General features: G+C 37.3%; 1 protein-coding gene across 1 annotated transcript; it reads right to left on the bottom strand.

Moving 5' to 3' along the window:
• Positions 1-3,040: 3,040 nt before the first annotated feature.
• LOC149281276 (ubiquitin carboxyl-terminal hydrolase 37-like) lies at positions 3,041-11,776 on the bottom strand. The gene is made up of 23 exons (XM_089499478.1): positions 11,621-11,776; positions 11,248-11,413; positions 10,938-11,035; positions 10,681-10,853; positions 10,069-10,146; positions 9,429-9,523; positions 9,064-9,145; positions 8,597-8,758; positions 8,191-8,322; positions 7,684-7,807; positions 7,286-7,488; positions 7,054-7,171; positions 6,720-6,799; positions 6,455-6,619; positions 5,964-6,032; positions 5,634-5,763; positions 5,024-5,273; positions 4,659-4,822; positions 4,243-4,303; positions 4,023-4,138; positions 3,521-3,590; positions 3,214-3,352; positions 3,041-3,122 (listed from the first exon to the last, which is right to left on the bottom strand). Exons 1-23 carry the CDS (start codon positions 11,774-11,776, stop codon positions 3,041-3,043), a joined length of 2,913 nt encoding a protein of 970 aa, XP_089355604.1.
• Positions 11,777-12,627: the final 851 nt, after the last annotated feature.

The raw sequence follows: 12,627 nt of genomic DNA, 5'->3' as shown, positions 1-12,627 counted from the left end.
TCTTTAGACACCAGATAGAAGCACAACCTTCAAACTGTAAAATAAAAAGTATCACAACATCAGTATAAGTCTTTAGGTTTTTTTTTTTTTTTTTTAGAATTTGACCAATCAAGTGTCAAAACGCGATAACAAGAAATGTAAAAAATTTCTAATATTGCAAAGTAGAGCGGAAAAGATGAATGTGAATGATCAACATTTTCAATAAACAGAACAAAAAAAAAAAAATTGTTGGTGGGGTGACATAGGGGATTTAAACACCCTTGAGAATGGATTTGATTGGCGGTCTAACATTGAACCATTCCGTATTAAAGATCGTGTTATGTTGCAGAATCCACGTTTCCCATCAAAATAAAAATAAAGCTCAGCTATTGGAACAGTTGAAATTCTATATGACCGAGCCAGAACCCAATACTCGTAATATTAAACTCAGTCCTGTATGGATTTAAGCAACAAGCGCAAACTGTCAGGATTTATCAGATTTTACTACTTCCATCTATATCTTTATTAATGCTGATTCTAAAACATTAATAAATTATTTTATAAAGCACATGGCAAAGATTATTTTTTTTATTTTTTTACACCCCCTATGTTCCACCTCCATCGCATTAGCAGAGCGTCTGTCAAGCTTCATAATCAAATACATTTGCACCAGAGCGCCATGTGGTTATTTAGAAATATGTCTTTGTAGTAAAGCTGGCACACAGTAAACAATTGAGACCCGAGTATGAAGGTAGATTTTATTACAGGATATAGATTACTGTTCAAAAATTTGGGGCCACTTAGAAACTTCCTTGTTTTTGAAAGAAAAGCAAAGTTCGTCCATGGAAAAAAAACATGAAATGGATCAGAAATCCAGCACGGACGGGGTTAATGTTGTAAATGACTATTGTAGCTATTTATCACTCCCATCACTCCCGTGTTCCAACGGCCCTTTATCACTCCCATCACTCCTGTGTTCCAATGGCGCCTTGTGGTCGCTGATCCAAGTTTAAGTGTAAAGGGCTAATCCTTAGAAAAGCCTTCTAATGATTTCCTTGTTTTCCATGAATAAGCTAAGTGACCCCAAATGTGCTACATAAACTACACCATTCTGTACTGCATTGCAATGCTGGAACAAATTCACTTCCTTCTGTCAATGAATAGGTTAATTTGTCAGTACGAAAGTGTACCTAGACTTCTCTGCGTAGGCCTAGTGTTAGTTTTTATCACGTGTCCAGTGTGCAATGGCTTTTTTTGATAGTCCGGAAAATTTGACTAGAAGCTATCAATGAAACTTGTGCTATACTTTTCTACACAAAAACTCTAACTGCAGGGTTGGTCTATAAAACGTAGGATGTTTCCTGAAGTTCAGGCACCCCAGCCATCGTCATGAAGACTTAAGCACTAAAGCCTCCTCTGAAAATGAGGAGAAAGAAGAAAAAGCCTCCAATCTCCCATGAGAATGATGACGTTATTTGGAGAATTGTGGTTTCACTGTTCTTAAATATTTTAGGGAAAATATATGTATCCTGACTTAATACCAACCTACCCAGCGATAAATTCAGTTTGAAAAAATAAATTGCATACAAACTAATATGAAAGGGGGAATCTGAGACCAGATACAGAAAGATTTGTCATTGTAAATCAGCTAAATAACTAAATCAGTTATCAGTAAACTCTGTACGATTTATTTAATGAAAAGTCAGACTTATAGTTCAGTGCAAATACCGAGTACTGTGCATTACCCCCACAATAGGCTCCTATATAGGAACAATAGAAAATATCCAGGGTTTCTAGAGATGCATCAATCTAGCTTATTTTTGAGTTTTGTTAATGTAAAAAAAAAAAAAATCTAGTTTGAGCAGCAAAAAATAAAACCATATCATTATATATAACACAGGAGGACTCCAAGACCATTGGTTATCCATTTGAGAACCTGACAAGATACTGCAGCTTGTCGCTAAAACAAAATAAACATTTATTTAACCTCTTTATAGATCTTGTATTACAGAAAATGGACAACATAAAACAGTTTAAAATAGTTAAATAGAATATGTACATCTGAAACAAATAAACGCCTTGTTACCTCTTGTAGAAATCGCATTTCAAATCACAGCAAGACGTCCCTCGTCCCCAGGCAGAACTTCTCGGTCATTCACCAACTATCCGCTAACTCAAAATAAACCACTCTAGGCTCATGTACAAATAAAAATACACAAATAAGATGAGACCCACAAAAAAAGACAAATACCCAAATTCCAGAGAGAAATACAAATATACAACATAAAATGAAACGAGTACAGGCGTTTAAAAACATTGTTACGTCAACTCGGGTAGTGATTGTCTAAACACGTCAGGCTTCCATGTGGCTGGCATGTAAAAGTAGGCTATAAAAATCTCTATGGTAGCTGCCAGCAGAGAGACCGCTCTGTTATTGCCTTTATTCAGCACGTGGGGGGACATTTGTGGTCGTTACAGCAACAGCCCCCTTAAAAAGTAAAAAAACAACAAAAGTAAATGCATTTTCCAAAAACAAAAAGCAGAAGGCCGTTGATCATTAGACTGCAGCTTTATCGATTCATTTGACAGCACCAATACCAATGTACAGTCTGTAAAAAGAAAAAAAAACAACAAAATAACCCACAAACATATATACAAGAGTTCAATACAAACAAAAAGCAGTCTTCAGCTGCAATGCTGTAGTGGCAAAGCTGCCTATAGGTGGCAAGTGTTCAATCCCCTAGTTATTTTTTATTGCTGTAAAAAAGGGGCATATTAAAATGCCCAAGTCCAAGAAGAGCACTCAGCTTTAATTAAATGTCCAAATGAAGACGCAACCTCAGCTGAACACGTCACAAGGAACCGTTGAAAATACATTGCATTGGTAAACGCAAAAGGTTAAGAAAGTGAAGTGTTATCAACTTTCAGGAGAGGCCTGGACTCGGTGCCATTAGTTCCAGCCACAACTCAGAAGTCAGATGGAAATAGATCACACTCTGCTGCCGAAAAGGCAACAATCAACGACCCACGCAAATGAAAGGGATTCAAGTGCATGTGCTTGTCACAGAGCTGGCCGGGAAGGTCTGTCGCCGGATGAAAGCTGTGATCGCTTCTCCTCTTCTACAAGGTCATCAAATATATCTCTGTTGTAAAAAGAAAGATTTTTGGTAAAGAGCAGATAGACATTGGAACCGTATGGTTCATGGTATAAGAAATATTGGAGTAAAAACATACTTGTGCATATAAAAGAAAATGTAGCCACTTCTGTCTCTATCATTCTGCACAGTAGTTTCGAGTGTCCTGGATACAGTGAGGTCGTTGTACGTAAACCAAGCTTGTTTCTTGATATCGTAGACATCGCTGATGTAATGGCCTAAACACAAAATGTGAACCAGAATAATTATTCTTCCGCTGAGAATTCTCTCTGTAAGATTGAGGCTTCAAGATCAGATAGAAGAGCCACTAGAAACATCTATTTTTAATACCTTGAAATTTGTTGCACTAACTAAAAAGTTGAGAATGGAAACCGTGAAATACCTACCAGACGAAGAGGAGCTCCCAATGTGGCTGACCACACTGATAAGGCGGTATGAATGGGGAAGCTCTCCAGCCTGAAAAAAATAAACAGCTGTGGGATTGCCAGAAACATTTACGCCGAGGAACGTTCAACTGGAAAGCTGCCAAGTAATATTGAAATATTTAAATATTGAAAATGTGTCATTGTCCCTAATTAAAGCATACGGCAAAGAGTTGCCTGGAATAAAACATTTTAATTATATAGCACCAACACCTTTTGCTATTATGCAAAATGAATTATACAGATGATAATGAAACAAAGGTTTTTCGTTGTTATACCTTAGAAACCAATATCTAAAAACATGTAAACGTCAATTCACATAAATGTACACTAATGGTGTACAAAAAAAGCAGGTTTGCAAAAACGCCCTTATTACTAAAGCAATCTACTAAATGGACTATTCCATTTGTTGTGATAGAGACATTGCACCAGGGCACTTTATACATAACTTCCTATAACTACCCACCTCTGCATTTTTCTTTAGTTCCTCTGCTTCTGCCTCGGTGTACTCCATATCGAGAACATCTTCATTTCCAGAATCCTCATCAGACACCATGCCATCAAGAATGGAGCTGTTGAACTCTACAACCAGATTTTGCTTATATTAAAATAAGTGAAATACAAAACAAATATAAATACAAAACAGAACCACTTCTGTAGGTGTTGGATAAAAAGTTAATGCTCACCTTGTAGGCTTAGTTCAGTAGCTCTTTTCAGTTCATCATCTTCCTTTAATTCCCAGGCTTCCTATATATAGTTTTTACTATTAGAATATGTGACACATTGAAAAAAATATATATTTTACAGAAACTGGTGTTGTGCTATAATCTGTGTCCAACATATCACACAACTGGTCCAACATATCACACAAGAATAGCCGCATGAGGTTTCTGGACCCCAGATGCTTTTCTTGGAATTTAGAGAATGAAGAAGAGACTTCTAAGGTCCTGAACGCTTATGCGACTATGTAGGCCCAATAAAATTGCATTACCTTGCACTAAAGACTCTGAAAATAAACAAACTTAAGCTGTGTAATGTAGACGTCATAAGAGACACAATTAGCAGAACACAAGGATAAAACTAAGGTTGGTAATATTCTTACTTGCTCCTGAAGAGACTGAGCCAGTGCCTGCTGCAGTTCCTGTTCCTCTCGCTCCCTCTCCAGATCATACTGAAGCCAGTCAATGTCATTTTGGGGGCCTTCTGGGGTTTTATTCTCCTTATTCTCATCAAAGTCCTTAGACATTTCACTGAATTGAACTACACCTGGTAGCAAAAGCATATACAAGGAGTTTAGGGAGGGAAAGATCCCAAAATGTGTGGTTATGTATAATGGGCAATTCTGTTAAGTGGTGAAGTCTCCATAGCAATTCACAAAGTAAAGGTGTGATTCCTAAATACAGGAAGACTTAACCTTTCCATGTCCTTTCCAGGAACTCCCAAAAATTAAAAGCATATTATGAATACCTGAGTCTTTTACAGCCTTGGTTTTGTCTTCCACAAGTGGCTCAGGGTTATCAGTTTCTTGGACATCATCATCTCCCCCAAAACCAGTATCTGGGCTGCTTGTGATCTTCCCATCATCCGCAGGACTCTCACTCAGAGAGGTTTCTTTTTTGCTCATTTCCAAGACAGCAGCCACCAATTCCTCATCGTTCAGACCATCGAAGCATGTGTCAAGAAGCTCTGAACTCCTACTGCTGTCCACTGAAGTTTTCTAGAATCAAGAAAATATATGTAAAAGGATTTAAAGAAACTTGAGACTTGTCACTTCAAACGAAAGCAGGGAGAGGACTCTAATTTTGGTAGAGTGCTGGAATAACACAATCTCGCCTCAAGCAGTTACATTGTGCAGAAAGTTTACATGTGACTCAACATAATTACACACTATACATTATTATTTTTTACAGGCTGTAAATAAATATTGCTCCATTCACATCAACTGAATTACCAACTAAACAGTGCCCATTAGTCAAGCCATGATTTGAATTATTCAGGCTAAAAATAAGTAATATTTTATTACAGTTCCTGTGAAAACAGTTAAACAAGGTTATGCTATTTTGGAACGAGGGTATACCTTGTCCTGGCTTTCCGACAGAAGGTCACAAACCCTTTGGCTTTGAGAAACACATCGCTTGACTTGCTCATCCTCACTTTCCGAATCCAGGCAAATGGTTAGGCCGTTAGTAGTTTTAAATGTTTGCTTCCTATGCACAAGGGGAAAAAAAAATATTAAAATCATAATAGTTTACATTAGGTTACAGAGCAAACAAAAGTTCTGGCTGTTCTCCCATCTCTCTCTCTGAATATTTTAACTCCTTTACTTAAAATATTCAATATTTCATGGTTCCAAGAAACCAAATAGAACATCAGCTAAAGGGACAAGAATATGTTCCTAGGCTCTTACCTGAGAGGGGTTGAGGTGCTCACTGCACCAGAATTTACCATTTGTGAAGTCTTTAATGGTCTGGAGTTCCTTGAAAAGACCAAGTAAGAGTCAATCGCAGGATGGAGTGAAAATTGCAACAAAGCAAAATATATATCTGAACACACACGAAGAACAGATGTATTAAGTACTATTTTTACTGACCATCTGCCTAGTCCCTTATTACAATATTACCAACTGAACACAGTGGAACAGAAGGTACATGGTGCTCTGTGGGTAATCCTTTATGCTTACAGGCATTTATGGTACACACGTACCCTTGTTTAAAGATGCCTGCACAAGTTACAAAGACTTCAAATGCATAAAAAGCCAATCAGGATAACATAGGCTATTCAATAATGAATTTATTAAAATTCCAACAACTATTGCACGCTTTGTAAAGACGTTACTATTTTCTGATCACAAGAAAGGTGATTTTTTTTGGAAACCAGAAGCTTGTGAAGTGTACGTACATCGCAGCTTGCACGTTCCAACCTAGTGATAAAGGAGGGTGCGTGCTCTCTGTGCAGTGTGATGACAACGTCAGATATCTTGGGATGATAACTTGCTGGCCAACTTTGTTATTCAGAGACAGAACTACATTGAAGCTGTATCGTTTCAGATGAAGGATAAGAATCCTAATGAGAGGGAGAGAAGTTTAAAGACACTGTCATTAACTGAAATTACATATAAGAATATATACAAAACCCCTCCCTACCCTATATGCAAGACACCTACCTGGGTAGCCTGCTAAATTTGTGCGTCACTGTTGCGGATTTTCCATTACACTTTTCACAAGAATATTCAAGATCCTCCATCTTCAGGGAAAGAGAAAAGAAATGGTGAAGTAGCTAATTATGAATGTAAAGTAAATTATAACTCCATTTGTATGCAGCAAGCGAATACAAATATTCAAAAGGCAGACAGGGAATATGTTAAGCTCTTGACCGTAACTTATATTAAAATTTTGCTTTTGTAAATACAATTTTAAAGTATGTCTTTTGGCCCAACAAGAGTTTTAGGAGTAACTAAAGACAAAGTCACAAGGTAAAAAATATCTTTGATTACTTACTCTGAAAAAGAGGTCTAAGGAATCCTGAATGGATCTGCAAGGCAACAATTTCTTTCTTCGTGGAAGATCAATGGAAAGGTCATTAAACTGCTCACATTTAGTTACTGTTTCGCCGCACCTTTGTGGGGGGGAGTGAGAACACCAAAAAGATCAGAGGAAAATAAGTTGATCTACGGTAAACTGGATAAGTTACCAGCTACCAAACAAAAGTATTACATGCATTTATTCTTACATTGTGCATGTGATTGAATGCTGCACCTCAAACTCAAAATTGCAGACCACTGGGCAGGTGTATATACGGGTAGCAGCGATATCATCACTTGGCTTTCCACCTGAAATTTCTTCTGATGATGGTTCAGTCTTCCATGTTTTATTTAGCTTCCCCATGTCTTCCTTCAGCTGGTCAAGGCATTGGCTCAAGAACTCATGGGCATCCTGAAAATAAAAATGGATTTAGTGTGAAATCTCAAAACCAACGGACTACACAGGAGGAACGACAATTAACTTTTGCTGGACAATAATAAAAATCTACAATGTGAACTACTTTATGAGCAATAAGGGACTTCGGTTATTGCATTATTTACTACAACAATTACACACTGGAGTTGTAGAAATTGGTAAAAGACGTACATTCTGCACATAACCAGAAAATCTCTCTGCCGTGGCCGAAATGGCATTCTTGACTTTTTTAAGCAATTCTTTCTTCATCTCTGGGCTGCAAACATCCTTCTTGGCGAGCAAGAGAGCAAACCGTCTGAATAAATAAAGAAAAAATTAATCTCAAGGCAAAGTTTAGGGGAACCCCAAATAAAATTACATACATATATATATATATATATATATATATATATATATATATATATAAAAACTACAAAGTAATCTCACTTCCATGTCCAGTTAAACTAAGGATTTAAATAAAGTGGTTTATTTATAAAAATGTCAAACCATACTGAGAAATCATGTGGTGAGAATTACCTATTTGAGGTGTAACTTGGGCAGCAGACACTGTCTAAAATAAACTTGCTTTAAAATTTTACAGCATTTACAAGTATGACAAATAAAATACCTTACTCCTCAGATTTACATATTCCACAAATGTCTCCAATATTCACAAAAAAGAAGGATGGTTCACTCTACCTTATTAATGCATTTAATGGGATTTTCTTGTAGGGAATTCCTTGCCGTAGTAAATCATTGGCAAATGGTTGAAGGGAAAACAGGGACTGCAGTATCGCATTCATATAGCAGGTATTACCTAGATTGGAAAATCTGAAAATACGACCAGAGATTTAGTGTGACAAAGTGGAGCAGTATGAAAGAAAAAAGAAAAAAAAAAAAAAGGCAGAGACATTTAAATCACAAATTCAAGATTCAATCACAATAAGCTCCTATAGAGCTTATCCCTTTATATCCCATAAAGAAGTATAAATCTTTACACGTCCCTTGAAAAAAAACCATAAGGGCTTAATAGATAGGGTTTATAAATATTTATTTCCAAGAACTAGTGCACTAAGGAAAATGATGGCACCTAAAGTATACTTACCCCTGAAGCTGTTGCGGTTGTGGCTGTGTTGAGAGAACTCTTGGCTTGTTCCATCCAGTGTAGTCCTGACTAGGCCTCAGTTTTTTTACAGACAGAGGGCTGGGTTGAGATGGGAGGATTAAACTTCTCTTGGCAGATGGTGGTTGAGCCGACACAGACGACCTGGTTGAAATTAGAATGGAAAGCACAATTCCTACAGATTAGCTTTCTTGCGTTGGTAAGTAATAGCAGAAGTTACAAACTCATCAAAAAAGGTTTACCTGTTGTACTGACCACTGAGTGTCATTGACCCAGCGGAAGTGAGAGGGACTGATATTTTCCATGCATAGCAACAAAAAGTAGAGCTTGCACACGCAAGTGAAAACACATCTGAGGTCTGCAGAGTTGGCCCACACATTTAGTTCAGTGTGTATTATATATTATTGCTCCGTTATATTAACACAAAAGCCCAGAAAGAAAAGTAATACCTGTCTGTGTTCATATTCCCTGCAGACTCCTTTGGTGTTAATCTGCTACTATAAAAGGAAGAGGACTGCAACGGCATTGGTCCTAAAAAAAAAAAATCAATAGCACAAAATAAATATTTGCAGCACAATTGAACAGAATCAACTAAAAAGATAACTTCAATATCTAAATACAGCACTATTCCTTAATGCATAAAGAATGTTGAGAACGACTTCCTACATTATGTCATCCTGTGAAGCTTACAGACTCTTGGACAGAAAGAAGTAAATTACACATTAAAGGACACAGCAGAATGCTCATTTACTTAACACTCAAGTGGAACAGCACATTTAGAATATCTGCAATACAATATTAAAGTTGACCTGACCTTGCCTGGTTTCCTCAGTCTGCTTCAGATTCAACTGCTTCTCACGGCTGCTATTCAAAAATTTGCGTGCTGGGTCTGTCAATGCTTTATTAGTACTAGAGAGATTAAAACAAAATTAAGAAGAAAAAAAAACCAAATTGTGCCTAGAAAAAAAACAACCTCTTAGAATAGAGGCCACTCACACAATTTTAAGGCAACATGCACAGTATGAGCAGAGCACTTCTGAATAATGAACAAAAAATGTTACAGCTACCTGCAACACATATCCAGATAGAGAAGTGCCCTGCACTCTGTGTTCTAAAAGAAGTATTGTCACAATGAATTGAAACTAAGACTACTACAGCATGCTCTTTAATAAATGCTTTGTTTGCATCACATCAGTATAGGCAGATCAATGAAATGACACCGATACATGTTTGTATGTCTGTGGATACCTGCAACTCATGCAATATGACAAGTGGGAAGCTGAGAATGTTAATAAGGATGATGTCTGAAACACAACGTGGCGAAATTAATTACCCCCCCCCAGACAATTATGCACGCTGTATGGTTTCATCATGAACCATTAAGCTGAGCAAACCAAAGCCAAAACTCCAAGCAACCCTTGACCCAACTGATGAAGATTTTGAGCAAAACCTACGTAGATGAATCATTCTCTTTAGGGTAATCTTCGCCTATTTCGGGGCTTGGAGTCGGCATTCGTTTCCGTTTTTCACTCCTGTGAGTGAAAAACATAATTCAAGTTGACCGAAGTCAGTCCCAAGTCTCTCACAGACACTATTGTGAGGAAAGATGTCAACCTGAACAGAGTAGGAGTAACACTACGCCAAGAATGGGGGGGTGTTTGCGTGATGTAAAAGATTTTTTAAAATGGGGCACAATAAAAAATAAATAAGTCTCTGCATCTGTTTTGCTTTATAAAGTGTCATTAAAAAAGAAGCACCCATGATTTGCAAACCCTGTGTTAAAGCGGGCCTGACGGTTCCCTTTTTTTTTTTTTTTTGCACTTAACGTGTTGCACTGAAACCCCCCCGTAGCAAGTGACTTAAGGGTTTAATGGTTATATAACTGTGCAGATTCTGCAGCATCCCTCAAAAAAACAACAAAAATCAGTGCATGAAAGACTTGGAGGCTTGAATGTATCACGTTTTTGTAGAACTGTAAAAAGATGTACAATTGTGGAACCTCACTGAGCAGATTTCTATATACTTTATCAAACAGAAAATGCATTATAATGTATATTTCTCAATACCTCTTTTCCAGAAGACCAGCTCTTTGAGGAGTAGACGTTACAGAGGAAGCACTAATTCGACTTGGAGTAATGCTGCCTGGAGAGGTTTTAAGCGGCGTTCTTACGACACCTGTTAGTGTCTTTTTCACAGGCGTTTCATCTTTATTATCAAAGTTTACTCTCTTAGGAGGCGTCTAAGGAAAAAATATATTAAATCTCAAAAGTAGTTATGAATTCTAAAATAAGAAAAAGGCCAAAACATTAATCTTTGCACAAACCTGGCTTTTGATGTTTGACAGAGGCTTGTTAACCTCCTTGTGGGTGCTTCTATTCCCCAAAATGCCACCAAAGCTTCCAGACCCTTGTACAGGTTTCACTGCAGGTAAAATATGATGGGCAAGGAATGGTTACTTTGTTTTTAGTTTTAGGGTGGGCCAAAAGACATTTTCCAGGCCAAAAGTACAAAATATATTCCAATCACATGTATCATACATGTACAGGTTATTTTCCCAATATGAACTGGGGCATCTTTTGATGCAGCAAAAATATTAAAGTTTACAGGTAATTCAGCAAAAATATCCTTTTTACCTGATTGAGCCTTATCAACAGTATCAAGGAAACGCTTTAATTCCTCTGCATCTTTGCATGGGACTTTATCTATAGTAAGAGAGCTGGCATCTTTCAAGGTTAGCATCAGGCGACTCTGCTTCATCCCAACAGGCCGCAGAACAACATTTTTGATGTTGTGATTTAGCTAAAATAGGAAGGATTTTGTATAAAATTACAATTCAGGCAAACCAATTTTCCGGCAACACGAGACAGCTTTCAGAACACCAAGGCACAATAAATATTAGGTTAAAAAAAAAAAGAATCTAAATATACCGATTTCTATAACAGATCTTTAAAAACAAACAAAACAAATATCATCAAAACTGAGAAAAACGATATTATACTTTCTCACCTGAAATTTTGCCGGTGCCCCTCCTGCATTAAAGTTTACAACCAAACTTAATTTATTGTCTTTCTCTACGACTTCACAGCTGCCCTCTTTCCACTTCGATGTTCCCATATTGAGACAGTGTATCCGGATCGGACCGCGCAGGCAGAGCGAAACCATTGTTATATTACAATTACCAAAAAAAAACAAAAAACAAAAAAAACAATGCTGTTCCTGAAATGAAAAGAATAGAAAACATTAACACATTCTGTCTGTCGGTTAAAAAAAATGCTTTAATAAATAGTATTAACATTGGGAACAACTTTAGTGTTCCAAGTTAAACACAAAGAAAAAAGTTACATAATCCGGCCCTACAAAGCGTACATTCTTCATTTGTACGCAAAAAAAGTTATATAAAAAGGCAAATTAGCCTCCCCTATTTTTTTCCCCCCAACGCAATGTGGGAATGCGTCACACTTAAAACAAAAGCCACAGAGCTGTATCCACAATGACGGAGTTACCCTCTGATAAAAGTATTAAATCTGAAATGAATACTATAATCTACAAACCGAACTCAAAAATGTTTCTGCAATTTTAGCCTCAGGGTACAGAGCAGTAAAACAAAAATCATTAAAAAAATAAATAAATACAGCGTGATTGGCTGCCAGGCTTTTGCTAAGGTGGCTCCAGACAGATCATAAAGGGTGCTGTTTATGCCAAAAATTACTGCCCAGAAGCCTCGAAACACCCAGAGTAACGGGGCAGCCGGGCGCAGTCTGTAAATATCGGGTATCCTGAAAAGGATGAGTTTTTAAATCAAAACTCATTTAACCAGAGAGGCCATCAGGAGCAACCCAAGGAATACCCGGAGAACTTTCTAAACCGACTGACTGAGGCGCTTGAAATATTAACCATTTGACAGCCCATTGTCAAGATTTTATGTAACAACTCGCCAAATGTGTTACCCGAATGGATCTAATACCGGTCCCCATGGAAACCGTGACTTTAAAGATACGCTTAATTGAGTTACC

Source organism: Sceloporus occidentalis, unplaced genomic scaffold (genome assembly GCF_023333645.1).
Source record: "Sceloporus occidentalis isolate IW3139 unplaced genomic scaffold, rSceOcc1.0.p SCAF_136, whole genome shotgun sequence".
Lineage (NCBI taxonomy): Eukaryota > Metazoa > Chordata > Lepidosauria > Squamata > Phrynosomatidae > Sceloporus > Sceloporus occidentalis.
The sequence above is the reverse complement of the archived record's forward strand: the minus strand, read 5'-3'. Positions and strand labels throughout refer to the sequence as shown.